The 27,892-nt window shown below is 40.3% G+C and overlaps 1 protein-coding gene, 1 long non-coding RNA gene and 1 other non-coding gene across 5 annotated transcripts in view; 2 read left to right on the forward strand and 1 right to left on the reverse strand.

The window, feature by feature from the left end:
* The window catches only part of POU6F2 (POU class 6 homeobox 2), a 434,029-nt gene that overhangs the window by 119,226 nt on the left and 286,911 nt on the right, over positions 1 to 27,892 (reverse strand). For both annotated transcript variants that reach the window (XM_054560568.2, XM_054560567.2), the window contains exon 5: positions 10,251 to 10,624. In XM_054560568.2, coding sequence (XP_054416543.1) covers positions 10,251 to 10,624 — 374 coding nt within the window. The remainder of the gene's footprint in view (positions 1 to 10,250; positions 10,625 to 27,892) is intronic.
* On the forward strand, positions 14,240 to 26,893 carry LOC129060666 (uncharacterized). Of its 2 annotated transcripts, XR_010140736.1 has the most exons (5): positions 14,240 to 14,854; positions 15,471 to 15,559; positions 20,039 to 20,165; positions 22,722 to 22,937; positions 23,865 to 26,893. It is a non-coding gene; the product is annotated as an uncharacterized LOC129060666 (long non-coding RNA). The 2 variants fall into 2 exon arrangements; XR_008527522.2 differs by having other exon boundaries at positions 22,722 to 26,893.
* LOC112134489 (small nucleolar RNA SNORA20) lies at positions 21,172 to 21,303 on the forward strand. The gene has a single exon (XR_002915911.1). It is a non-coding gene; the product is annotated as a small nucleolar RNA SNORA20 (small nucleolar RNA).

Below are 27,892 nucleotides of genomic sequence, written 5' to 3' on the forward strand. Positions count from 1 at the left end.
TACTAGTTCTGAGCACAGAGCCGACAGCATACAAACGCAGGGCACCCCTCCACTGCTGCATTCATCTGCGGCCGTGAAGGCATCCCTACCGAGTGGCCAAGGACACAGAATTGCCCTATCCAGGAGACAGCCACTCCAAGTGGCACATGAACCTGTCCTGCATGCCTCAACATGGTGCCTTTCTCTGCCTTGGCTCTGCACTCACAGGGCCCCAGGACTGGTGTTTTCAGCCAGTATGCCCAATTTAGTTCTGAACAGTGGAAGACAAAAGAGAAGGAAAACACCAGTGATTCTGAGAGTCTATTTTTAAAAACAGGAAATAGAAAAAGAGCAGGATAGGAGCCTTGTAACTAAGACAATGCCCCACAGACATGGAGTTTTGACAGCTTGGTGCTCTAGACGACTTAGTCCTGGCTTACCATACAGATTTCAGGGTGATGTGACCTGTTGTTTGGAATCCAGACCCTCTTAAAATGCAGGGGTGGAGAATGAGGGTGCCAGGGGCTGGGGGATCTCCTGACCGTTGGAAATTCCTCAGTCAAAAGATGAGGAGGGTGCAGGTGAGGAGGGGAGAAGGCATGCACTCTCCCAGTTCTGTCGGTCCCGTGGGTCTGCAGGGGCTACGTGGTCCAGGGGCACCCTGGCCATGATTCTCATGCTCTGGCATGGGGAGGCAGGACTCCGGTTGTGTGAGCAGGAGAGACAATGGGCAGTGAAGAAAAGGAAGGAAGAAGGGAGGACTATCTGGAAGAGAAGGTCTCCAAGACTTCAGCTGCCGCGAGAAGCAACCCAGCAGGTATTTTATGAAGTGATTTTTCTCACTGTCAATTATCAGAACCATACCGTTTCAGCTTTCTCGTCTCTTGCCTTAGTTTTAAGTTTTTCCTTCCGTCTTTTCTCACCTTTCTATACTTGGTTTTCTCCACGGCCCAGCCTATTGGACCTAGTCTGTGGATTTCTACATACTGTCCTGGATAAGGAAATGGAGGTTACTTTAGTTGTGCTGACCCCACAACTAAGGAGGCTTTAGAGCAGTGGTTCCTGAAGGATTTTTCACAGGAGATATTAATTAGCATTATGTGAAATAAAAGGCTCTAGTGGTTTCACAGGTTTCAGAATTTCTTGGTTAAATCATGTTAACTAGACATCTCTACTGCAGGATGTCTTTTAGCCTTCAGTATTCAAATAATCTTTGCAAAATATATAGGAACAGCATATAGTATGCAGCACTTCTATCTACCCATCTATCTATCTACCTGCCTACCCACCATGCAATCTGTTTTCAATAAAATTTCTTTGGATCAGTGTTTTGTGGAAGAAAATTTGAGAAATGCTGACTTGGAAAATGCTGGGAGCCAATAAGGAAATAAGAATATATATTTCACTAATAACCAAAATGAACATTGCAGAGGTGGTAAGATATAAATAGAGACACTTTGAAGTCAGACAGACTAGATCTGGAATCCCAATTCAGCCGTTGTTAGTGATGTTGAGAAATTTGCTTGAACTTTCTGAGACTTAGTTTCTTTGGGTTGGAATGAAGGCAATTTTAGCTTCTTCTGGGTTGTGATGAGGAGAAAAAGAGAGACCAAAGAACTTAGTAAAAGATATATAGGTAAAGGATCATGGTTACTCCAGTTAGAACTGTGAACTCATGAGGCCAATGCATGAAATAAGTATATAAAAATGCACTTTGTAAATTTCAAAACAGATGGCAAATATTAGCCAAATAGAATCAGAAGTATTTCTTGAGTACTGCATATGTGATGTATGTTATGGTGTGGTACATATATCGTTCTTTCTTTCCATAGAATTTAAACCACGTTATTTGTGTTATTTCAGAAATAGAATGTGGAGATAGGAAGGGTTTAAAGATCATCTAATATAAACTTTTCATGTAATAAGTGACACAACTGAGTCCTAAAGAGATTAGGTGACTTGCCCATGGTCACTAATTAGCGATCTAGTTACTGGCAGAAGTGAGATCATCAAGATAATTCTTCTTTACCCAAATACTAAAAACCACAACTTCGGGAATTTACAAGGAAAAAATAATTCTTGGTTCTTTTTTTGTTTGTTTTTGTTGTTTTCTCAAGAGTTTATTGTATAGTTCATATATTGAAAGTTTTAGATGTAACAACCGTCTTCTCCCAGCCTAATATCTGTATACCAATTTTCCCAACTATTGACTGCTACACAATATGTCATTTCCCTATTAATTTGTGATGGCATCTTTATCCTATATCAAGTATAATAAAAAAATTCTTCATTCTCAATTATAATATTGATGGGCTGGGCACAGTGGCTGAAACCTATAATCCCAGCACTTTGGAAGGCTGAGGCAGGTGGATCACTTGAGCCCAGGAGTTCGAGACCAGCCTGGGCAACATGGCAAAACCCCATCTCTACAAAAAATACAAAAATTAGCCAGGCGCGGTGGTACACGCCTGTAGTCCCAGACACTCGGGAGGCTGAGGCAGGAGGATGGCTTGAGCCTGGGAGGTTGAGGCTGCAGTGAGCTGTGTTTGTGCCACTGTATGCCAGCCTGGGTGATAGTGAGATTCTGTCTCAAATAATAAGAATAATAATAATAGTAATAATAATATTGATGGGGAAACTGAGGTTTAAGTTGGAAGTCTTTAAGATTATATGATTAGGCAATATTAGCATTATGTGAGTGCATGGCTACAGTCCTTTCTTTCTGTTCTAAACCCCTTGGAGCTCCACAGCTCTGAGATGCCCTTTAGTGTAGGTTTGCCCTGTACTGTGTGTGCTCCTCACCCCTTTCCTCAGAAATGCCCCGTACCTCTCTGACTCAGGATGATGCTACGAAACTGACATGCAATTATTAGCCTCATTCTAGCTACTATGGGTTTTTGTGTAGTTTGCAGGGCATCATTTTATTGTGTGCACATGCATTTTTACATTCCTGTGACTATTTGCTTTTTGTTCAACTTTGAGTGCATGTGTTTGTCTCATATTCCCCAACAGGTTATAATATCTATAGTCGAGGATGGAAAAAAAGTAGGCAGGATACTAACATTTTTTGAGTGCCAGCTATCTATCAGGAACCAAATTAGATGCCCTCACATAAGACATTGCATTTAATCCCCACACCAACTGTCTGACCAGTGAGGAAACTGAGGCTCAGAAGGATGTGCTGACTTGACTCAAATGTCCAGCAGAGTGAGCATTCAAACCCAGGTCCATCTGCTTCTCAAGATCACACTTTCTCTGAGGCATCATCTTGTCTGTTCTGCAAACCTTCTCCAGAACAATGCACAGCACAGGTGCTCAATAAATATTTACAAATCATGATAAAAGTGCTTTCTTTACAACCTGGAGAATATTCACTTGCAAGTCTATGCTTTGGAAGTTAATTTAAAAACCAGTGGAAAATTTACCCCAAACCTGTGGGAAATGAATTGAAACTACAAGATGAGAAATAACTTGTGATCATGAAAGCACTAGAATATTGTATTAAGTTCACATAAATACTGGCCAAGCATTGCTCATTCAGAGCAAAGTGCCAGCCGGCACATTTTGGGCATCTCAAATTTCCACTAGACCCTGCATCTATGCACATGAAGGCAAAACTGTTTCAGAAGCATTCTGAGCTAGACTTGGGGATTAGTTTTATCAACCACCATCCAACAGCGAAGGGACTAGACAGTGTATGTGGCTCTAGGCTCTTTGCTGAGCTTGCTGCAGACAGACCATGGCTCTATCCCCACTGTCAGGATCAGAGTGGTTCTCTTTTCTTTGAGAAGTGATCACTTGCCATGTTCAAACGCTGCAAGAATCTTCCCATCCTCCTTTGAGTCTGGCACCCTCATCATCTATCACTACTTGACATGAGTTTCCATAGCCAGTGGTATGAACACGCTTCCTGCTTTGTTAAACCCCTTTCTACATGATTTGACTAAACTATGGAGCAGTACCCAGAAATGGTAAATCTACACAATGACAAAGAAGCACTACAGCATATAAGTAGATTCTTGGTAAACTAATTTTTCCCCTGCCACTCTCAAAGCAATATAAACTTTGTTGTTCCTCCTGGATCTCAAATGCTTGTAATAAATTCTTTGAAACGTCAGTAATGTTGAACTGAGGGTTTTTTTAAGGAGATTTTCTTTCTTTCATAAAAGGAAAAATTGTCCCTTGCAGAGTATATGGGTAAATATGTTTTGTTTATTTTATTCAGTACTTAATACAGTTGGGTAAAGGGATTCTCATTTCCCACCCGGTCTCTCACTGAATAAGTGAATCATGAATGAAGCCCTCAATTTTCTGGAAGGTAGTATAAACAGAAATAAATTCATACCCTTTTATATCTTTAGGCTAATCAACATTTGCTTAACAAATTTACAGCATACAAAAGCATTCTCATCAGTATGTTATATTTAATTTTCATAACTCTCTGAGCTTAGATGGATTTTCTTTTCCATAATAATAAAGTTTTCTTTGGCTTTTTAGCCAAGAGGAAGCCTTGCCTACCCCATATGGACTCTTCCAGCTTTCCAAAGGTCCTCAGAACTCAGATTGCTCTGAGAGAATGTTGTCTACATAGTGATACTTTTATTATGTTTACTAAACTTACTTAATTTCATAAAATCATAAATTAGTTCAGTGAAAAAGTCAGCCAAAAGAGTTATTTGATTGTCATAACATTTCAGTTCAATCAAAAATAATTGCTTTATTAGATCTGTGCAATGGGGAAGATGGATTTCTAGCCCCTTCCTTGCCCCAATTTGTTATCCAACATGCATTTGTTTTTCTACCGTGCAAAATTTGGTGCAGTGTTCAAGTTCAACTAGAAAGTGAGATCAAAGACCTGGCCGAAATTTACAATGGACAGAATGTCATTGACTTTGGCAGATTTTTGCTAACTAAATCATTTAGACAGCCAGTAGCAAAGCTGAGAGGGGTGTGGGTGAGACGAATGAGGCACTCATTTCAGGAACCAAATTTAAAGGTGTGTCCAGAAATGTAGTAATCAAGATGAATAAGATCTTAATACAATATTTTAAAAATAAAAATGAGTGCCAAAAATTCATGATCATTAAATGTTCATATGACTGATTTTTTTCTTTTGCCTCAGACTCCAATATGGCTCAATACTGTTACTGATCCTGCATTTAAAAATTCGAAATTTTGTTGTTCATAGACTTTTGGCATTCATTCTTTTTTCTGAAAATATTTCATTCAAACATTATCTGAATTTTTGAGTACACCCTTAAATTCTGCATCTGAGATGAGTGCTTCCAAGCCTCACCATCGTCCAAGTACTGGCTAGGAAAATTCTGCATAGTGATTTAGCCCTGTGTAGGTACAGAGATGTCTGAGTTCTATATTTACAGTGGCCACACAAAGGAGTTATATGAATACACCCACATAGTCACCCAACTCTATACAGTTTTAGGGGTTTGTAACATAAAACTCCAATGGAACTGAAGGAGTTCTAGAAAGTATTTAATTTTACCCCCTCCCTTTTATAGATGAAAAAACAAACCTAGTCCCACAGAGCCTTGAGTAATAGTGTGGTAAACTGATTAAGACTAATTGCTGGGGGGGAGGGGGTTTGGCCTAGGACACTGGGTCTTTTCCATAGGGCAGACCCACGATTGGAGACCATTTGCTTTAGAGAAATTGAAAGTCCTATAGGTCTAGCTCCTTCTCAAGGCTTTGGGCTCTTTATTTCAAAAAGTGATAATGTACCACCTTCTCCCATCATGTATGCACTTTGGAACTTAGTACTAAGTTTGCCAGTGGGAAAATATCTCAAATGGGAAGACCAGAAGGCGATGCCCACTGCGCAACAGAGGTGGGATTCCGATGCAGTTTTACTCTGCTGTGCCTAAGTGGTAACTAGACCTTTCCATTAGCAAATGCACATGGTTGAGAATACATTTTACGCTCTCAAGCAACTTCACCTCCGAGGAGGTGACCGTGCCCCTCATTCCTCATACAAGTACAGATAGCTTTCACTCTCCAATTCCTACTGATCTCTCTCTCCCTCTGTTATTTATTAAAATGTGCAATAGAACAAGAAAAGCAAAAGATTATCCTGCGTCCTGCCATGCAAGATGGTACGCAGCAGGCCAAGGTTAAATGCAGCATTTGGTTTCTTAAGCTTCTCTAATGTATAGGTGTGGAAAAGCAATCTGGGACCAGAGCTTATAGCAGTGACTCTCTGAGGATAAAAACTTGACTTTAATTTGGACTCTCTGGCTAAGATAAAATCTGCTTCTGCTATCATTATCCCACTTATGTTTGTCCTCCACTCTCTTTTCACTCTGCCACCCAGCTGAGTGGGAAGAAATTAACCTGACCTTGAAGAATACTCAGAGAATCTTCAGGACCATCGAGTTTTCAATAGCCAATAAAATTCCAGAGGCCTACTAACATTGAGATTATAGACTCATAGGCCTGAAAAAGACTTAGACCACACGGATGAGGGAAATGAAGTCCAGAGAGCTAAAGTGACCTATCCAAAGTTATGAGTTAGTTGGAGGCAGGGTCAGAACTAGAAGGGGGACTGAAGCCCTCTGGTTACCCTCTTCCACCTACACCATGACTGGGCTCCAACCATGCCCAGCATATCTCCAGACCACTCAAGAGGGAATATGTGCACAATAGGGCTTTTATAAGATGTCTGAAATTTTACCAGTGCAAATAAAAACTCCCAAGGAGTTTTCTTTTCAAGAAAATTCTTCTTAAAGTTCATAGAAAGGAGGCTTTTCTTTCACCATTCTTATGCTTATGGGGTCTCTATCCAAATTAAAATTACATATTGAATTTTTTTTTTTTTTTTTACCTAGATCATGTTTTTTGCCCCAAAAGATTGCTTCCATTTATGTTTCTGCTTCTATCAAACACAGTCTATATTTTTAGTTTTAGATTCAGGCACAGCCTGTGGACTGTGGGTTTGAGCAAAGATAAGGAGTATGGACTGCTCTCCATCCTGGCACCCAAGGACTAAATTCAGCTCACAGTGCATCTTGTTTGTCCCACACACTGTTTTTATAAATTTGATTTTGGGTTTTACAACCAAGATTACTTTACTTATTTACAGGGACTGCCAGGCCCTGAAGACCTCTGCCCTTGCATTTCCTGTCTAGAACTTCTCTCCTCAAGCCTCCTGGGCAAGAACGAAGCCATGGGTGGGTGGGTCCTGAGTCTCAATGGAGAATCTATAGACAGATCTCCAGGGGCCAGCTTCTAGAGTCTGCTTTAGACCACCAGACCTCCTATAATGCTGCGTGATCAAAATTAATAAACAAAGTGATCCCCCAACCTGTGCGTCTCTGAAAGGATAATACTTTAGACTCCTATCTATCTTAAAACAACTTGGTTTTGTAAATGTAATCCTTTTCACGGAATTGAGTAAAAGAGTAAAATAAAATTACACTGCAATATTGCACAAAAGCCGATAAGAGGTATTTGGATAATTTTTGTTTAGAGTGTTACTACCTACCAACACTATTAATTTTTTTCATCTCAAGAAGTGACCTCACCCAAATATACCACACAACCTACTTACATTTATTTTTTTCTAAAGACATGGGAGCATCTGCACAGTTTTAGAAATAATTGTTGTCCTCCAAAGTTTTGTTTTTAAAGCAAAAAACCTAATTGACTGGCTTTCCCTGATAATCTACATTGCATAGTTCTAAACTAATATCTCTCCAGCAGATTTCTGAACAATGTAAAAAGATAAAGCCCACATGAAAATAAAGGATTGTAAAATGAAATTTAGGCTATCATATATGAATTTAGTTGATCTTTATTCCCTTAATAATCTTCAAACAAAAACATTTTATAAAGATCATTACTTTGGAGAGTTAAATATCTTTGCAATTCCTTTTAAACAGTTTTCTTTTTAAAAAGTTCAAACATTCCATGTTCCACAAACTCAAAAAGCCTGCAGCTAGTGTAAAAAATTTTTTTAAACCAAAATATTCTCTATTTCCTTTATACATGCCTGTAGTAAAGAAAAAAGTCCTTTTATGCCTACCAACACAGATTTGTTCAAAATTAGTTCTGTATCTGCTCAGTAATGTTTTAAAAAAAATTTGTACCAAGTCACTCATTTGGTGGTCATCTGTTAGACCCACAGAAGTTAGAGTAACAGCTCCTCTAAATTTAAATGCACTCTAAACATATTTATTAAGTTTATAAGTTAAAACTTCAACAATGAAAAATTAGAATATTCTCTCAGTGTTACAAAGAAAGAAATGTAGCTCTGAGCCTTCATTTGTTGCAAAAACAAAACAAAACAGCCCTGGGATTTCCATGAGAAACTGTTAGGAGAACTTTGGGAAATTCCCCTAAGTTTATTTTCATGAGGCTGCGTGGTCACTTCATCTAAAGTCCTGTCAACAGTCATTCAACAGGGCTTGTCTTCACTGGGATCTCACTGGCTGACAGAAATTTATAAAACACTGACAGTGTTCAGGGAAGGCTGAGGTCCACAGAGCTCAAAACTTTCATCTAATAGGAAGGAATACTGGACTATATAGGACAACTGGGACACACCTAAGTAATTTCACTCCTCAAGGAAGGGCAATTTTTTTCTTTGGTAATTTTACCTATTTTGGCGCCTGGAATAGAGAAATTAGATGGTATATAGGTACATCTAATGTAAGTGTTCTTAAAAAGCATTAAATTAATTTTTTGGAATAATAAAGTTGAATCCCAAATGCTGCCAACATTAAGGTTGCTGTAATCATGCCTTTTGTAAATTTGATGACACCTGCTCTCTCAGTAGGTGTCAAGTGGACAATGAAGATGTTTTTGGCCCATGTTTATTTTAGTCCTAGGTCAAAGGTGTTATGTTGTCTCACCATTGTAAGATTTGTATAAATACATCTTGAAACTCCACTCATAAAAATGTTCAGATTGAAAGTAGCCCTGGCCCAAGAGCCCAGAAAAACACAATGACTCATCTCTCCCAAATGTGTTCATTTCTAGGAATGCTTTGGGCCACACCACTGAGAATCCAAATTGGAAGAGACAAAGCTATGGGACAACAAACTAAGTTCTAAAATACCAAGTCTCTAATCCACCTGCCTTTCTGTCCGTGTGCCAACCTGTCTTTATTTTGTATACTTTTCTATTTAGGAGCCAAGGATACTATCGCTACTGTCATTCTCAGGCTGGAGAGAGCCGGACTGACTGAGGTTCATACCCACCACTATGGCACGGGGATGAGATGGCACTTGAAACAGGTCCACAGGCTGCTCACTCTGTTGAACTTTGTCACAGTACTACAAATACATGAAGTTGTCTGAAATCTCACAGGGAAAAATGTCATTGTGCAAGTCAAAGAATGGATGGCTTGGCTGAGTTATTAATTTCTGGATCTGATATGATGACATCACAGTCATTATGTTTTGAAGCTAATTTATTTTAAAGACACCTAAGTTAAAAATTGTTTTCTGAAGTTTAAAGTCATATCTATCTACCTATCTATCTACCTATCTATCTGTCTATCTATCTATCTATCTATTTACGAATGCACCTATCCATTCCTTCTCAATAGGTAGGTTATAGATGAGCTCTCATGGTTAGCCTGAAATATCTATTTATGAAGCCCTCAGCCTCACAGTAATAAAGTAAACCTATAGAAGTTTTATTCCTTTATAAAGATGCATATTGGTTGAGGCTCTTGGCATGAATTTAGAGTACTTGTTAGTCTGTGGAGTAATGGTTGGAATCTGGGACATAAGACTGGGGCTAAATTTCTTTGCCCTCCTAACCCCAGAGAGTCTTTAGAAAAATAGAAACAAAAGAGCACAAAGTACTTAAGGTGAGACACTGTTGTATTCATAATATAGAGAAATAACCACCATGCCTCATGGACAGTAGATGCAGTTCTCCACGGGGCTACAAAACTGTGCTAGTAATAATTTTAATTGGATGCTATCTTTGCTGCCTTCAAAAAGTATCATAAAATGGAATTATTACAGGCTCCAAATGCACTTATAGTGCTGGCCTCTCACAGAAGGAAACAGATAACATTTATCCTTTGGAGGGCAACAGAAATGGGCTTCTATTTGTTTCGTTTACATGCATCCCCAGTTGCCTTCTAGTTGCTTCTTCTTCCCTATGTCTAAGAGATCAATTTGAATTAGATGCTGCAGAACTGGATGCTAAGTTTTGCGGTCCCTCTGCCTTTGGGGATGGCACCACCCCATGGAAAGGTCCTTGGTGCTCCTAGGGGCAGACGGGAAGCACGGGGAGCATACCTGTAGAGGATTGGGTGGCGTGAGCGGTGAAGGCAGGCCATGTCCCGGAGACTGACTGGGTTTCTGCGGGGGGCTGGAGCTCTGCTGGGTTGGAGATGGTTGGTTCTGGTTCTGGGAGTGGGAGTGGGGTTGGTGCTGCTGGGGCTGAGGTGCCTGTTGCAGCTGAGATGTAGGAGCTGGCGGCTGCTGAGAGGCGGGTGGTGGCTGCTGGGGTGGGGTGGGCTGCAGCAGCTGCTGCTGGGACTGCAAGGGCGCCTGCGGGGCTGGCTGCGGGTGCTGGTTGGTTGACGGGGGAGGCTGCTGCTGCTGCTGCTGCTGCTGCTGCTGGAGCTGGAGCTGGAGCTGCTGGAGCTGGGAGTTCAGGGATGAGGTAGCTACAAGGAGAGAAAGCGAATGTGGAGTGAGATAACATGACAAAGTGTCTTGCTGGGTCTTGACAGCCTGTCCAGTGCAAGCAGAGAAGGATTTCCTTTAGAAAATTCTCGTCCTCGCCCCCTGAAGCTCTTTGGTATTTAAGAGGGTTGTGAGGCACTGGGAGAACAAAGGTCACTTCTGAGGAAAGTTTAGAATTTCGGGAGGACCAGCATATAACACATCAGGCATTACTTTAAAAGGTGGTGAACAATGCAAGCCAAAGGTGTGTGGTAGGAATGGAGATTGTTTTTTAACTACTTTCTCTCTCTCTTCCTTTCCATACTGCACGGGAAATACACTCATGCTTTCAAGATTTCATTTAGATTTTTGAAGTCCAACCAGTTTCATTGTTTTGGTAAGTGTTTGAGTGGAGTTAAGAACAAAAAACCAATTGTTTGCAATTGCCTTTTCATCCATCATCAATATCATTAATGGTATCATTTTCACTTGCTACTTCAGATCTCCACCCAGTTGCTTAGATGTCTTAGTGTCACATTTCTAACTGTTTTTTATTTTATTTTATTTTTTTTAATTCAAAAGTAGTACATGCTTCTCCATTTTGCAGGGTCAAAAGCCTGAGTCTGAATTTTTTGCCTGCTGATTAAAGAGACAGAACCCCTAGACTGGAAGGATAGCAGGTGACTGAACCAAACAGTGTGGTGATTAGACATCAGCACCTAAGGACAGGACAGCACCTAAGGACTGAGAGAATGAAATCATCTTTTAAGATCTTGTTATGAGAAAGGTAGAGTTGGTGGGAGAAGGTGTCTTAGCACTGAGCACGCAAAATTTGTTCTCACATGCCCACGTAGCACTGAACAATTTCTGCAGCAGGAAGCTGGTTAGTTTGACCTAAGAATGGTCTAGAGAAATTTATGGCTAAAAACCAAGTTCACTTTTTTTTTTTTTTTGCCTAAATCTCAATCTAAAAGCTTTCTAACAAGCCCATGAACAATTAAATATATAAGGATCAATGTCAAACCCACAGGCCTTAAAGGAAAGTGTAGCTGTATTGGTGAAATGACGATGCAACCATTTGCCAGGGGTATCAAATACCAATTCCGTGATCTCATGTACCATGTAGGGCTTCCAACTTGGTCCAGTTGGGATGGCAAGTCCTCATTGAGCCATTGAACTGCTCTAGGTCTATGCAAGCAGCCCAGTGTGTGGCCTGCCTTGCGTGTAGAGCCAGGGTGCTCTGGGGCTTGCGATGTGATCGTAGAGATAGAGATGGCATGGGGGAGGCCTGGAATGTACACCGGCATCATCCCGTTTATTAGACCTTTTAGAGAATGGCCTGCTTTTGCCATTTCCCCCTTTCTTCTATTTTACAAAATCACATTTTATCAAAGATGTGGGAGCCCCGCTCAATTCTGACCTCCTCAGATCTTCTGCAGTCTGGAGGATCCTGGGGCAGTGGAGCCTGATCTCTCCTTCTGGTGGAGTTCCAGACTTCAGGCACTTGATTGCATCTGGCCTCCTGCCTGATTCCAATCAAACCTAACCTGATGTCTTTCAGGTGGGGGCACATATGTCATTGCTTATTTCCATGGTCGACTTAAATACCATACTGCTTCATTTTGGTTAGAAAAGCATTTATCTAAATCAGCATTTAGAAACAGGAAAGTCAGGGAATACTAGCAGATAGATATTGGCAGACACGTAGGTGCAGCAGACCCTAACCTACTAATGAGCCCTGGTCCCAAATATGTCTCCCTTCCTCCATATCCATAAGTTCATATTGCTTGGGTATTTGTTTTCCATAACAGCAGCTTGACTGGGAAGGCATAAACCTAAGCCTTTGAGTTACATAAACTAATTTGACATCTGCAAGCAAAAAATAATACAGAATTAAATATGTTCAGGTATATACCAGATGCAAAGGAAAGCAGGAGGGGCATATACGAACGTAACTTGGGTCTGAAAAACACCAAAGCCACCTACACACTAACATGAAAATGAGAGTTAAAAAATGTGAAAATATAGTGCATCGAAGTGGCTCATTGTAGAAAGCATAAAGCATAGTGAAATAGGACATAGAAGAATGAGAAAATAAGATGAGTAAAGTTAGGAAGGTTCAAGGATGTATTAATATTTGAACTACAAAGAACGTTTGCAGATAAAATGATGCTTGTTGGGGTAAAATTCTGACCCTAAGCAGGGAAAGTTAAGACTTTACTTTCTTCCCTGGTATTTATGCCCTTTTATGATGGTTTCCTCTCTGTCTTGTTACTATACATGACATAGGCCAATGTTAAATGTAAAATTTAACTGTAGAAACAGCAGCTATGAAAGGAAAAGGGATACACAGAAATACATTCTGAAAATTTACTTAAAAATTTTGAAAAAGAAACACAAAACAAAATTTCATCAAACCAAATTTCCTAGAGAGAAGAGAGAGTTACAGTAAAGCCGTGTCTTGAAATTTCCCAAATAAATAATTTAATATGACAAAGAAGTAGCCAAGAATCCTGCATTTCTCAATTTGTTCAGTTTCTATATATTAGCTGTAAATTGTAAACAATTTCTCATATTGAATCTTTGTTAAAAGTTTCCTCAGTAAACCCCTACACATAAATGGAGCCACATCATCAGAGCTATCAGAATTATATCGGATGGGATTTACACAAGAAAAGTCAAAAGCACTTGAAAAGCAAGTCTGTGGAAGATTCTGGAAAAATACAAATGTGTCCTATACTTAGCAATGTACAGAAAGAAAAATGGTGCTCAAATGCTAAAGGAAGTAGGATTTCTAGCAACATCCTAACCTACTTTATGCCAAAATATAAGATCATACTATTATAAGCACTCTAGTCAGCACCTCCACTTCAGCATTTACTTGGACTTCTCAGGCTCAGGCAAATGTGGGCATGGCTGGCAAACTGGTGGATTGGGTGTGAAAGCCTATTAGGAAGGAGCACAGCCATTACTCACTGCTGTTCACATACCTCTGGGTATGTCTGGGAGCTGGAGTAGACTCATCTGGATATGTTTACAGAGGGCAGAAAACCCACGCTGAGGAAGAAGGAAGTAGTAGGGCTTATCACTGAAAGTGACCAGGAATCCTGGAAAGAAGCCTTGTGGTAATGCTTATCCAAACCCATCCTCATCCCAGTCCCCCAGTGCAAGCCTGGTCCTAAGGAGAGAAAGAACACCAAGGAAAAACAAGAAGAGTAACCCTGAAAATATGACACTAAGCGAAAGAAGCCAGACAGCCTTGGCCACATTTCATTTATATGAAATGTCCAGAATAAGTGAATCCATGGAGACAGAAGGCAGAGGAGTGGATGCCAGGCTCTGAAGGTGGAAGGGATGGGGAGGAGATGCCAGTGGGTGTGAGTTTCCTTTTAAGGTGAAGAAATAGTTCTGAAACTAGACAGTGGAAATGGTTGGACAACATTGAAAATATACTTAATGTCACTGAATCCTACACTTAGTTAATAGTTAAAATAGATTTAATAAATTGTTAAATAGTTAAAGTGGCAAGTTGTATGTTACGTGTCTCGTACTACAAGAAAAGAGCTGTTTCTCTATATTCACACACTGGGGACCAAGTTACATTGCCCTGGGAAGCCACAGGGCAAGAGCATACTTCTCCTTTGCTCTTCAAGGCTTTATGTTCCTGAGGGGTCAGGGCAGCCACCAGCAAGGGCAGTCCTGTTGGAGCCACAGGAGAGCCTTGGCCAAGATGCCGGCACAGGGAGAAACACATTGTGCCCACTGGAGAGGCACAGGTTTGGCAGGGCAGGGCGTTGGGAACTGTGGACTCATTTTTAGGTGCACACAAGACCCCACCCCAATGGCTTTGAGAAATGCTGGGGAAGACTTAGAAGCTGGACACTGAGCAGGCACAGAACAGCCAAGGAAATTTGGGTTAAAAGTAAGATAGTGCTTCACAGTTTGAAGATACCTTCATTTAATATGATGAATTAGCTTTTCAAGACAACTGTATGGATAGATGGTGTTATTGCCATGTTATACATATAGAACTCAGTCTCAGAAAGGTTAAGTGACCTTCCCAAGTTTACACAGCCAGTGAATACCCTGGGCACTTCCCAAAACCTCTTACATGACAGGATTATTTGTAATGATGAGGCAACCTATTTTCTCCTAAGGGTTTGATCACAGAAGACTGCTCACATGCAGAAAGATGTGCTCCATGGCTGTGCTTGTGAGAAGAAGTGGCTCAGGTATCCCATTATTGAACCTAAATTGAAGGGTCTGCTTGTTCAGCTCCTGGGAAAGTGTACAGTTATACCTCAGTCCTACTGCAGGCAAATCATTTGTTTAAAGCCTGCTGATGAGAAATGTAAATGTGTGTTTCGAAGATAAAGATGCTAATTTGAGTATGAGCCACGAGTTATTATAAGAACAGAGAAACACGGCTGGGGGGAGTGTGGTGGTTGCAGGAAAGGAGGTGAGAGGTATGAATGGAAGGGAGGTGGAGAAGGGCCATGGTACATGTTATTCATACCACTAGTTTACCTTGATGGTAAGAAAATGCCTCCTCCATGCTTAGACATAGGGCGGCAGCAGCTTTGTGCTCAGGCTTGGTGCCAGTTTAAGGAAAGTAAACAGGCATCAGTTTACCTTGTCCCCAGAACTCGGTGACATATTGTCTCTAGAGTATCCCCGGGGTGGCATCTACGAGTTCCCCAGCTGGATTTGTCCCTAACTGGGAGAAGCAACTCCCAGATCAGCCCCAGTTGTAAAGAATCAATGGGCCCATGGAAAAACCTGTGTTCCCTGATGTAGGCTTTGCCTCCCTAACTCTGTATTTATTGTGTGCTTTTGCTCCCCACTAAGATCTCTAGAAGAAGAAAAAACAGGAATCTTGAACATCCCAAAAGGAGGAATCTGAGTTAGTAAATGGAACATCCACACATGCCCATTAGGTAAGAATATCTCAGGGAGCTGAACCGAGGATGCAAATCAGAAACCCTTTCTGGTGTCCTCAGTAAGGGCATCCCTGGGCTGCACCCGCAGATGGAAGTTTTGCAAAGTCGATGGGAAAAGGTAGATGGCTGGGGACTAGGGATTTTGAAAAAGTGTAAAAGGTGAAAACTTGCTGGGAGGTCTGCCTTTATTCTTTTTTTTTTTTTTTAATTTTTCAAATTTTAGATTCAGGAGGTACATGTGCATGTTTGTTACATGAGTTGATTGTGTATAATAGTGGTAATTTGGCTTCTAATGTACCCATTCCTCAAATATTGAACATTGTACCACAGAGGTAATTTTTCATCTGTCATCTGCCTCCAATCCTCCCTGTTTTGGAGTCCTCAGTGTCTATTATTTCTATTTTTATGTTCATGTGTACCTAGAACTCTGCCTTTATTCTTGGCAACAATGTCAGAAACAAGCAAAGTCAATTCTGCCTCAGAGATTATGATGTGTGACCATCTTGCATATGGTCAGTGTTATCAGCTCCAGAAGTATTACTACTCATGTCCTTAATCTGTCTTTTTGCTTCTTTTGCATTTAAGGCGGAGACCTAAGTGTCTCTTGAGATGTCAGGGGAAAATAAAAGAGATAAATTATTCCAATGAAAACATCCCTACACATTTTCTTGTATTGTTTGAGCCACCCAAGCTTCTTTCTTAGGTTGATTGTTTCTGCCAACTCTAGCAGCCTATCTCAAATTGTGGACCAGAATCACCAGGGGAGCTTGTTAGGAAATTAGATTCCAGAGAGTAGGGCAAAATTTGCATTCTAAAGACCTACCTCAGGGGTTTGGGAGCCATTACCCTTGGGGCCCCTAGCAGTCCTACAGGGAGCTGCAGCAAGTGGAGAGGAAGCGACTTTTCCCTTGACTTTTAACCAGATCAGCTTGCAAATGCAGCTCCCCAACACTAAGACTATTTTTATTTTTATTTATTTATTTATTTTTTGAGACAAAGTCTCACTCTGTCACCCAGGCTGGAGTGCAGTGGCACAATCTTGGCTCACTGCAACCTCTGCCTCCTGGGTTCAAGCGATTCTCCTGCCTCAGCCTCCCGAGTAGCTGGGACTACAGGTGCATGCCACCATGCCAGGCTACTTTTTTGTATTTTTAGTAGAGATGGGGTTTCACCATGCTAGCCAGGCTGGTCTCGATCTCCTGACCTTGTGATCTGCCTGCCTCAGCCTCCCAAAGTGCTGGGATTATAGGTATGAGCCACCACGCCCAGCCTGAGACTATTTCTTTTAAACAAATTGTTATGCCATTAGAAAAAAAAATTGAAACAAGATCATTGGTTGGAAAGAAAAGAAATAGACAACTGGAAATCACCCAGTGTTCTTTAGTGCCTTTTGTTTTGGAAATTAGGGCAATTCACCAACCACTACCGCCTTTGTTGACATTTTAGGGCACACTCTTACTGGAATGTTTTAGGACAGGTTAAGTCTGGGACATAACATTAGCTTTTAGATGCCTCATTAAATAGGAAAGATAAAAAGCGAAGGATGAGTGCCCCCTGTAAAGTAGAATGTAGAAGCTATGCAGGACTACCCCAGGGGAGCTGCACCTGCTCAGCAAAGTGTTGGGGGCGGGGGCTAAGCACTCAGAGGTGGCAAGTCCCCCATGAGTTCCCAGGGGGGGCTTGCTGAGGTCTCTTTATGGAACAGCTGACTTCCCCACTATTTCCATCTGCAGAATAACCCCACCTAGGCCTAAAATCTCAAAAAAGTAAGAGAAAGAAATTGAGAAAACATTCTAATGTGGATGTGGGCACCCCAAAGCAAAGTGCTTCTCCTCTCACTTACCGTAAAAAAGCGTCAGCCTACAATCTCACCCCAAAACACTGAGCTCTCCATTGCTTTTCCCAGTCCTTCCAGATGTCTACTGAGTGCCAGCCAAGATGAAAGAAAAACAATCCACACCTAGACTATTCCCCCATGAAACTGCAGGACACCAAAGATAAAGATCTTTCAAAATCCAAAAAGATTTTGGAGAGAAAATGAAGGGCCACATATAAAGAAACATAAATCAAACTGCTATCATACCTCTCATTAGCAAAACTATATAGCTAAAATCAGAGGACCAATGCCTTCGAAGTTCTGAGGGAAAGTTATCTCCCACCAAGAATTCTATTGCTAGCTCAACTGTCTGGCCAGGGCCAGAGCAGAGGAAGGCCCATTTTGGAACTTACAAAGACTTAGACATCTTATCTTTACATAATTTTATCCTTACATACTTTTTCTTACAAAGTTGAATAGGTACTTCAGCAAAATAAGGTTATGAACTAAGAAAGAGGAAGACAAAAGACCCAGGAAACAGCATTGAAGTCACTCAAGAGAGCAACATAAGGGACCCCCACTGCGACAGCTGTACAGCAGTTCTAGACAGCAGCCAGTCCACAGCAGAGCATAGGGGCAGAGGCTGTAAGGGGAAAAATATGCAGGAAGAAGGGGGATTCCATAGCAATGAAAAAATATCTGAGATTTTGGAAGAATCTGAGAATGTGAAAAAAGAAACAAGAAAATTCAGGAAAAATCAAAGCTGTCGGGGAGTCACAATCCAAATATGAAGCAGCTGTTCCAAATTAGAACAAGAAGTCATTGAGCTTCCAGGAGAAAAACTGTTGGATTCAATGCTGAAGAAAAAGTAAGAAGTGAAAAGATGCGAGCCACTTCCTAAAGAAGATACACATTTCTTTTTATAATAATACTAATAATAATGATTTCAAAAGGAAGGGCAATAAGAAATTCCTGGCAAAACAAACAAACAGCATAAGAAACAAATGCATGGTTTTATAAGAAACAATAAGAGAAACACACATAAACCAATTGTGCAATAAAACGTGATGTACTACTTATCAGGGAAATGCAATTCAAAACCACAGGGAGGCCAGGCGCGGCGGCTCACGCCTGTAATCCCAACACTCTGAGAGGCCGAGGCGGCCAGGTCACTTGAGGTCAGGAGTTCGAGACTAGCCTGGCCAACATGGTGAAACCCCGTCTCTACTAAAAAATATACAAAAATTAGCTGGGCGTGGTGGCGTGTGCCTGTAGTCCCAGCTACTCGGGAGGTTGAGGCAGGAGAATCGCTTGGACCCAGGAGGTGGAGGTTGCAGTGAGCCGAGATCGCACCACTGCACATCAGCCAGAGTGACAGAGCGAGACTCCATGTCAAAAACAACAACAACAACAACAACAAAACAAAACAAAACCAGAGCGAGATACCACCTCATTCAGTTAAAATGGTTATTATCTAAAAGACAGAAAACAAGCGTTGGTGAGGATGTGAAGAGGGAACACTTACATACTATTGGTGGGATTACAAACTAAGACGGCCTTTGTGGAAAACAGTACAGAGGTTCCTCAAAAAGTCTAAAATGGAACTACTATATGATCTAGCAATCCCACTATTAGATGTATATACAAAGACAATGAAATCAATATAGTCAAAGAGACATCTGTACCCCCATGTTTACTGCAGCACTATTCACAACAGCCAAGATAAGGAATCAACCTAAGTGTCCAGCAACTGTGAATGGATAAAGAAAATGTGGTACATATCCATAATGGAATACTGTTTAGCCATAAAATGAATGAAATTCTGTCATTTGCAGCAACATAAATGAACCCGGAGGACATTATGTTAAGTGAAATAAACCAGACACAAAAAGACAAATACCACATGATCTCACTCATATGTGGCATCTAAAAAAGAAAAGCCATAGAAGCAGAGAGTAGAACAGTGTTTACCAGAGAGTGAGGAAGGGTCAGAGGAGGAGAGGCAAAGCTTGGTCAATGGGTACAGACTTAAAATTAGATAGAAGGAGTAAGTTCTGGTGTTCTGTTGCATAGTAGGGTGACTGGGTAACAGTAAGGTATTGTACATTACAAAGTAGCTAGAAGAGAAAATGATAAATGCACGAAATAATGAATACAACATAGATATGCACGGAAATATCAAATGGTAACCCACAAATATGTACAATTTCAACGTCAATTAAAATAAATAACTTAATTGAAAGTAAAATGTGGTGTGATTTTGAGCACTTGGTGGAGTATGAAAGGATGATGCACTTGGATGTTTTCTTTGAGTGGCACTAAAATCCACACTGAGAGGAATACTTGATCACTGCGTATTTTTTTGGCTCTGCAGGAAATAATAAGGTAGCCATATTAAAGTCAAGAGTGTTTACTGACTTGCAATTTTTGGAACAACCTATAAACAAAGCACGAAAGATTTCACGAGAACACAAAAGCTATCATCCTTGACCATGTGGAAGGGAAAGCTTGGTGGGAGGGAGAAGGGGAAGGGAGGACTGGGGCACTACGTGGAGAGTAAAGAGATAGCTCTGCAGTTGACAGAACAAATAGAGACTTAAATATGCTACTCAAAATTATACAGTTAACTAAAAATAGTGCTATGCTTCTCTTTGGAGCAGGGAGAAAAAGAGAGTGAAAGATGTTGTAAGCGAACTAAACCCTCATACTCCATAGCAGGAAATGAACAGATGATACATCAAGTTAATAAAAGACAGAGATAAATTGGAAGTCTTTGGAAGTACGGAGGTAAACTCATAAAGCCTAAAACCAGAAATGGTTAAATGTGATTCCCCTGGGGAGTAATCCTGAGGGTGGAGAGGAGGATGGCTGAGAACTTAGCATGTTTTCAGAAGTCTTGTGGATTGAACTGATTTTTAACCACATGCATGTATTACATTGATAAAAAATTTAAACAAAAATTAGTTTCAAAACTATGGCTACATTTTACATGATAACAGCAAATTCCTATGTTTTCAGCACTGTTTAAAGCATTTGACGTTAATCTCTTCATTGGTTTTCTCAACAACCTTATAAAGTAAGTCTCCTAAACTGGACTCTCTCAGATGCAGACCCTGATCTAAGGATTTGAGTGCAAATGATTTGAAGAAGGGCTCCCAGGAAAAACCAGGAGGGGAGCGAGGACAGCAGGATGGGAGGGCAAGAAGCCAAGCAAAGGCAGGATTTCAGGGCAAGTCCCAGCCTCATCCTGATTCCAGGGAGCTCTGAAGCATAAATGACACCTTGAGGTTTACCCTGCCTCACAGAGCCCCTCTATTTCCTTGACTTCTCCCAACACCAGTGAATCATTGATTCCAGCTGGGGACCGGGCATAAACTCCAAAACATTTTGACTTTCTGTAAGGGGGCAGTGACTTCGGTGCCTAAGAATCAAATGACTTCTAAGAATCAAAGTATATATTTTAAAACTATTATCAGAGGTGTTTATACTATGTAACTGGCCATGTTAAAATACTCTTAAGAAAGTACAAATGGCCCTCAGAGAGGCAAGCTATGAATTTCCATGGAGCAAATTTATAATGGGTTGGTGAAAGCACAATCATATCAGGTCTTCTTGGCTTGCTTTCTGTCTCATATACACAGACATATAATAATAATATATTATTATATTTATTATATATTATACAATTATATATATTTACAATAATATATACCATGTAATTATATTTTGTACATATTTACAATGTTATATATAATATATATATTACACCAAGCCATGTTAAAGACACAGATGGCTTCCCATTTATTTGCTGCTTATAGTCTCACAGTGATATGAGCAATTATACACATGGGATAAAATAATATTGAGCCACTGTAAATTGAGATGAAGTAACCATTTTCATCTCTTCTGCATGGACTAGACATTGTTTCTGTCTAGTATATCTAAATATCCTTGAACTGGTGAAGGTTTTAACATATTGACAGAAACTAAGTGTCCATCAGATGAAGGTTAGTCATTACAGGAAGTACAGAAAGATGGCATCACAGAAGCCAATTCTGAGGTTGAAGTGATGGTCAGAGGCCATGCCCTATCTGGTCCAGCTGGCAGGCATATCCCACTGTGTAGACACATGTGGCCATTATATCTCTGAATAAATTGACATGTCAAATCCTGTATTTATACTCATCTTGCAACCTTCTCACAAGATAAGGATTTTCATGGAATTGTCCTTTACAAACAGAGAAGGTGTTGATCAAAGGGCAATAATATTAGCACCCCTTGACAATTATATTTCTCTTTGTAAATTAAAATGGGCATTCTGGTTTTATAATCTATCTTCTTCAGTTTGAGTCAGCATTGTGATATTCTGATCCAGCTTAGGACACTAATTAAATTGAGTTTCTTGCCATAGGCTGAGATCTAGACCCTATACAGGACCAAATTCATCTTTGGCTCCACTGATGATACCAACTGTGGCATGAACCTTCTTTTGAAAAGTCAACAATAGACATTTGTTCCTGATAGATTAAGAAATATTCCCTAGGACTATTCCATAGGATGCTAGTTGCCACATATGTTCCATGAAAAAAAAAGTGTCCAAAGGCCAAAAAAATTATTTGGGAGATACTGCATGTTTCATCCTATTTTTGGAAATCCAGTGAGCATTAGAATATTAATGGCTAGAATTTCAGCATTAAAGAAACCTGATTCAGCCGGGTGCGGTGGCTCACGCCTGTAATGCCAGCACTTTGGGAGGCCAAGGCAGGTGGATCATGAGGTCAGGAGATTGAGACCATCCTGGTCAACATGGTGAAATCCTGTCTCTACTAAAAATACAAAAATTAGCTGGGTGTGGTGGTGTGCGCCTGTAGTCCCAGCTACTTGGGAGGCTGAAGCAGGAGAATCGCTTGAAACTGGGAGGCGGAGGTTGCAGTGAGCCGAGATCATGCCACTGCACTCCAGCCTGGGTGACAGAGCAAGATTTCGTCTCAAAAAAAAAAAAAAGAAACCCAATTAACATTTTCTATCCAATACTGACCAAACTCATTTGACCTTGGAACGCCATCTTTTTTTTTTTTTTTTTGACACAAACTAATGCATACATATATGGAACTAATATTACTGGGGGGGGGCCCACTTAGAAATAACCTGAAGGTGTCACTGTCTTTGTTGTCAGACATGACTGTTTTATAAATGAAGAAATTTTATACATGTCTATATATATATATGTACACAGAATTTTATATATATATGATTTATATATTTTATATCAGGATCTCTGGAGAACATGATGAACTATTTTCAACATAAAATAAACATAATAAAATTCTTTTTCTTTTTTAGAGTTTGGGGTCTCACTATGTTGCCCAGCCTGGCCTTGATCTCCTGGACTCAAGCGATCCTCTTGGAGTAGCTGGGACTACAGGCATATACCACCATACCTAGCTTATCTATTGATATTCTTGTTTACCCCTACTAAGATTACATGTGTTAATCCATATGTCAAGCTTATCCAGTGTGATGAAACTGGTGAATTCACACTGAAGAGAAACTTTGAAGGTAAAAAACATCCTTGATTGATAAAAAATATAAAGGTGTTAAAATGTAAATATGTGTTAAGTGGGTATGTGCATATGAATTTCTGTTTTTGTTTTTGTTTTTTGAGACGGAGTCTCCCTCTGTCGCCCAGGCTGGAGTGCAGTGGCATGATCTCAGCTCCCTGCAAGCTCCACCTCCTGGGTTCATGCCATTCTCCTGCCTCAGCCTCCCGAGTAGCTTGGGACTACAGGCGCCCGCCACTACGCCAGGCTAATTTTTTGTATTTTTAGTAGAGATGGGGTTTTGCAGTGTTAGCCAGGATGGTCTTGATCTCCTGACCTCGTGATATGCCCACCTCAGCCTCCTAAAGTGCTGGGATTATAGGTGTGAGCCACCGCGCCAGGCCTGAATTTCTTAATAAATGCAGTTTTCATGAAGGCAAAGTATTTCAGATAGTCTGGTAGGAAAGGAGAAAGAAATACAAAAAAGGGTCTTAAAGTGTGCAAAGGTGGGAAACTGGAGCTGGGACTTTTCTGACCAACTAGGACAACCTGGGGCTTAGCTGAACTCTCCCCAGGCTCTGGGAAAGCATCATTGTTATGGATTTTCAGCTGTGAGGAGCTTGGTATGAAAATTCTGCTCCTCGAATAAGTCTACAGCATGAGTTAAAGAAGAAAATGCAGTTCTATCAATACTAAACATTTTAAGACAAAAAATTTAAATAACCCTCTTCTGCCTTTTCCCATCAAATTTCAAGTATTTTCCAGGTGTTAATACAATAGCAAATTAGAACTCCTAGGGTTTGAGTGGGCATTTTGACTTAATTCTGGTGGATAGATTCTACACGTTCCTTGATTTTGCTTAATTGATGTTTAGATAACCTGCAAGGAATCCATAGACCGTTTATGGAAACATTGATTCTTGATTTGAAATCTGTTTGCTCAGCAGATGGGACCAAATTTATCCATCAGAGAATCTAGCCCTCGCACAAGAACTAGTAGTATTCTTTCCTTACAGAGTTTGGCAGAGGATTGGTGAAGAACACGGCAGAAACAATGGGACTCTCCTTGGATATAAGTTCTTTGTGCTCTGCAAATTCTCCAATACATGGATAACCAAGTGGTTGTTGTTGTTTTTCTAGAAGTCTGAGATTCACTGTCTATGCCTCACTGTCTTCTTGAACCAAATGAGTTTAAGGACAGAATATACACTTGGGTGAGATAGGAAGCAGCTCAAAAAAGTGCTCATGTCACATTCAATCCCATTATTTTTCCTCCATTAATATGAAAAAGACCTATTTACATCTTTGATGACTTCTTAGAAAGCCAATCCACCTTGGAGGTTAAAAGGTTTAAAATTAGAGCTAACATTTATTGAGCATGGGTTTTCCAGGGATATTTTCACTTTCATAAAAATTAAGGGAGAAGAGAACCCATAAGCCATATTCACTAAAAATTATGCTACGGGTATGGGGGAAGGGAGAAGTATGCTCAGTTTATATTCCTATGTTAATAAAATAATTCCTTAAATTCAGCAAAGCAAGATGCACCCTGGCTTTCAAAGCATCAGTGTTTGACTTTTCCTTCAAATGGAGATTTGTAGGAGAAAGTATTACAGACAATTCAATGGCTACTGTGCCTGGTTTAAACACAGCACTATGCTCACCAAATTTCTTTTAGGCTATAGACACATGGGCCAGTGCTTATTTTCATGGTTGATTTAATCCATCCCCTGTGCCAGTGTGGGGATTATTCCCTACAGTTATTCTCCAGTGATCTGTCAGTTCAGATTAAAAAAAGTTAAGTGACAAAGATGCAGTGGCTGATTCCTTTAGAAGGCTGTGGAAGCTGCAGTATACAGCAAGAGACTTCTTTTTAAGGATCTGACTATGTTCTCTCTTTAATTTCCCTCATATCGCCACAAATCTTTCTTATCTAGGCTGAACTTTAAACTTCCTAAACAGGCAATTCAATTTTGTTCATATACAACAATTTCAGGGTTGCCAAAAAGGGTTTCCAGATCTTACTTCATTGGCTCTTGCTTAGTTTTTAAGAAGAGGAGATAGCATATATTTCCTTACTTTACATTTGAAATCTAAGACATGATTCTAGGACCACATGGATCCTAGCTTTGCTTGGGATACACAATAAATGATAATACCATCTCTTAAGCTACATCTCTTTTTATATTTTGATATAGGATTCAAAATACACCTTTGCCAGATTTGTAATTCTGTTCCAGATTCTTTGAGAAGAAACCTGCAATAAAATGATTTTAATTGTATAGCAAAATGTTACTCGTGTTAAATGGTAAAAGTTACTCATATAATAAATACTATTATTATTCTTACTCTTATTTTCTCTTTCCATCGCTACAATAGAATTCTTTAGTAGGATTATGAAGATACTGGGTAATTTGGTTATTTTGTATTGATGTGCAAATTAGTCATTCAATTCACACACTCATTTTAAAGGCTTTCATATGTACTAAGTTAAAAAGAAGGCAACTGACAGTTTTAACAAAATAATTACATTAATTCTACACTCTGCTGCGAGAAAAGGGTCATCAAAAATAGAATCCTGAGAAAATTCATAAAAAACAATACAATGCTGGACTACTAATGGGGCTAGGATGTAATACGGTTGCATCATCTATATGATTACAAATGTTTTCTGCAAATGTCTCATGGATTTCTGCCAGGATGGTTGGTCTTGCTTATGAGAAGTAAAATAGTATTATTTTTACTTTGTGGACAAAAGGGGCAAATAGAAATGGATCAGTCAGGATAGGCTAGGTTATGCTGTGATAACAAGCAACCTCAACATCCCAGTACAGTTTACTTCTTTACATGTCCTAAATCATCAGGGGGCTCAGCTCATTGTAGTCACTTAGGTGGCCAAGCTGGTGGAGCACCTACTATCTTGAACATTACCAGAAGGAAAGAGAGCTTTTGAGAGTGAGAATTGAATGCTCTGGGCCAGCAGTAGCTCCCATCACTTTCTCTTGAAACTCATTGGCCAGCACTGGTCACTTGGCACCACTTGAACGCAAGGAGACCAGGAAGTGCCAAAGTGTCAACTCTCAGAGAGCGGGAGAGCCAGGAAAGTTTGGTGAACCACATTAGTGACTTCCACAAAGGTCTCACTCTGCCCCTCAGATGGTTTCCATATTTATCACTTCCTTTCCATTTTCATTTCCCTTTGTTTAACCTCATTTTGTCTTGTCTGCATCACTGCAAGAGCCTTTTTGTTTGTTTGTTTTTGAGATGGAGATTTGGCTCTTGTCCCCAGGCTGGAGTGCAGTTGCGCTATCTTGGCTCACTGCAAGCTCCGCCTCTAGGGTCCAAGCAATTCTCCTGCCTCAGCCTCCCAAGTAGCTGGGATTACAGGCACCTGCCACCAGGCCTGGCTAATTTTTGTATTTTTAGTAGAGATGAGGTTTCACCATGTTGGCCAGGCTGGTCTTGAATTCTTGACCTCAGGTGATCACCTGCCTCAGCCTCCCAAGGTGCTAGGATTACAGGTGTGAGCCACCTTGCCTGGCAGTGCAAGGGCCTTTTAACTCTCTTGCCTTCCTCACTCTCTCTCTCATTTATTAAATTTACTAATGTTATCAAGCCATTTGCTAAGTGCCCATCTGCCACCAGAATTATCTTTGTAAAACACAGATAGGATTATCCTATTAATTTTTTTAAAGAAGGGAATATGATATCTCTCAGCCCAAGGAATTAAACCATAGTGCTCAGCCCAATATTAGAGAATGAGGGAGGGCACTCTGACTTCAACCCACTTTTCTAGAGACACCCTGACCTCTTCTGAGAACCTCACTTCTAGTCCAGAGGTAGAAGCTGATGGTCCATGGCCATCCACAGCCAGCAGTCAGGGATGTCCCACTTCCACACATGGAATCAGGGGTTGAAAAAAGTTTGATTTGGTTGACAAGAATAAAAAATCAGGAGAGCCTCCATAAAATATGTATTGTCCATTTTTCTTAAAGACAAAACAAAACACAACCCCACATCCAGAAGGTCTGGCAACATGACCCTGCATGGGGACTGGAGCTGAGTGCAGCTGTCCTCTTGCTGAGATCCATGGCAGCCAGAATGAACTGCCCCCTCTCCTGAAATTCTATGAGGGGACATCCTGTTGTGCATTGCACCACAATTAGTGTGTCCCTGGATGGTTCTTTTACCAACTAGCTCCCTAAAGAAGGTAACCATTTATATGCAGGACTTTTTTTTTTTTTTTTTTTTTTTTTTAATCTTCCTGTCTTCTCTCTCAGCAACCTGCATACAGCAGATGTTCACTAAATAATTAGGAATTATAATTGTAGGGAGCTGTAATTTGATTGGCCACTTGATGACTTCAACTTATTCTTCCTACCTAACATGTATCATGTGCTTGCTTTGGTTAACTTCACAAAAGTAGAGATATCATTGGAGAATTTCTGAGGTTCACAAGATCCACTGCTCAGGGTTCTAGGAGACTACCTATAAATCATGTGACCTCTGAGCCTGCACGGAGCTGCAGTTAATTTGGGGAAATGGTATAGATTTATTTTTCTAAAAAATCAAATTCTTGTGTTCGTTTTTTGAAAATATAGAACTGTACAGGCCAAGGCAGCCATCTGGATGCATCTGGAGCCATATCCTAAAAATTCTGTAAAATAATTTTGTTTATGAACTAGCAAGTTATTAAAGGAAGTGAGTGAACACCACCTAAGAATTCAGGATTTGAAGGTGGGCTATAGGAATTCAATAGGAAATATGCATATAAAACGTGGTTAAAGAGGAAATGACAAGCTTAGAGAGCCCTGAAAGGTTATCTGGATAAACAGAAAAGTACTGCAGGTAGGTCTGAGATGGACAGATTAAATCATAATCTTAGAAGAGTGAAAAATATCATCCTAACCAAGGGCTGACCCAAATTCCACTCAATCTGGAGAGAAACATAATAGAGCACATGGATTAAGAGGGT

Source organism: Pongo abelii, chromosome 6 (genome assembly GCF_028885655.2).
Source record: "Pongo abelii isolate AG06213 chromosome 6, NHGRI_mPonAbe1-v2.0_pri, whole genome shotgun sequence".
Taxonomy (NCBI): Eukaryota; Metazoa; Chordata; class Mammalia; order Primates; family Hominidae; genus Pongo; species Pongo abelii.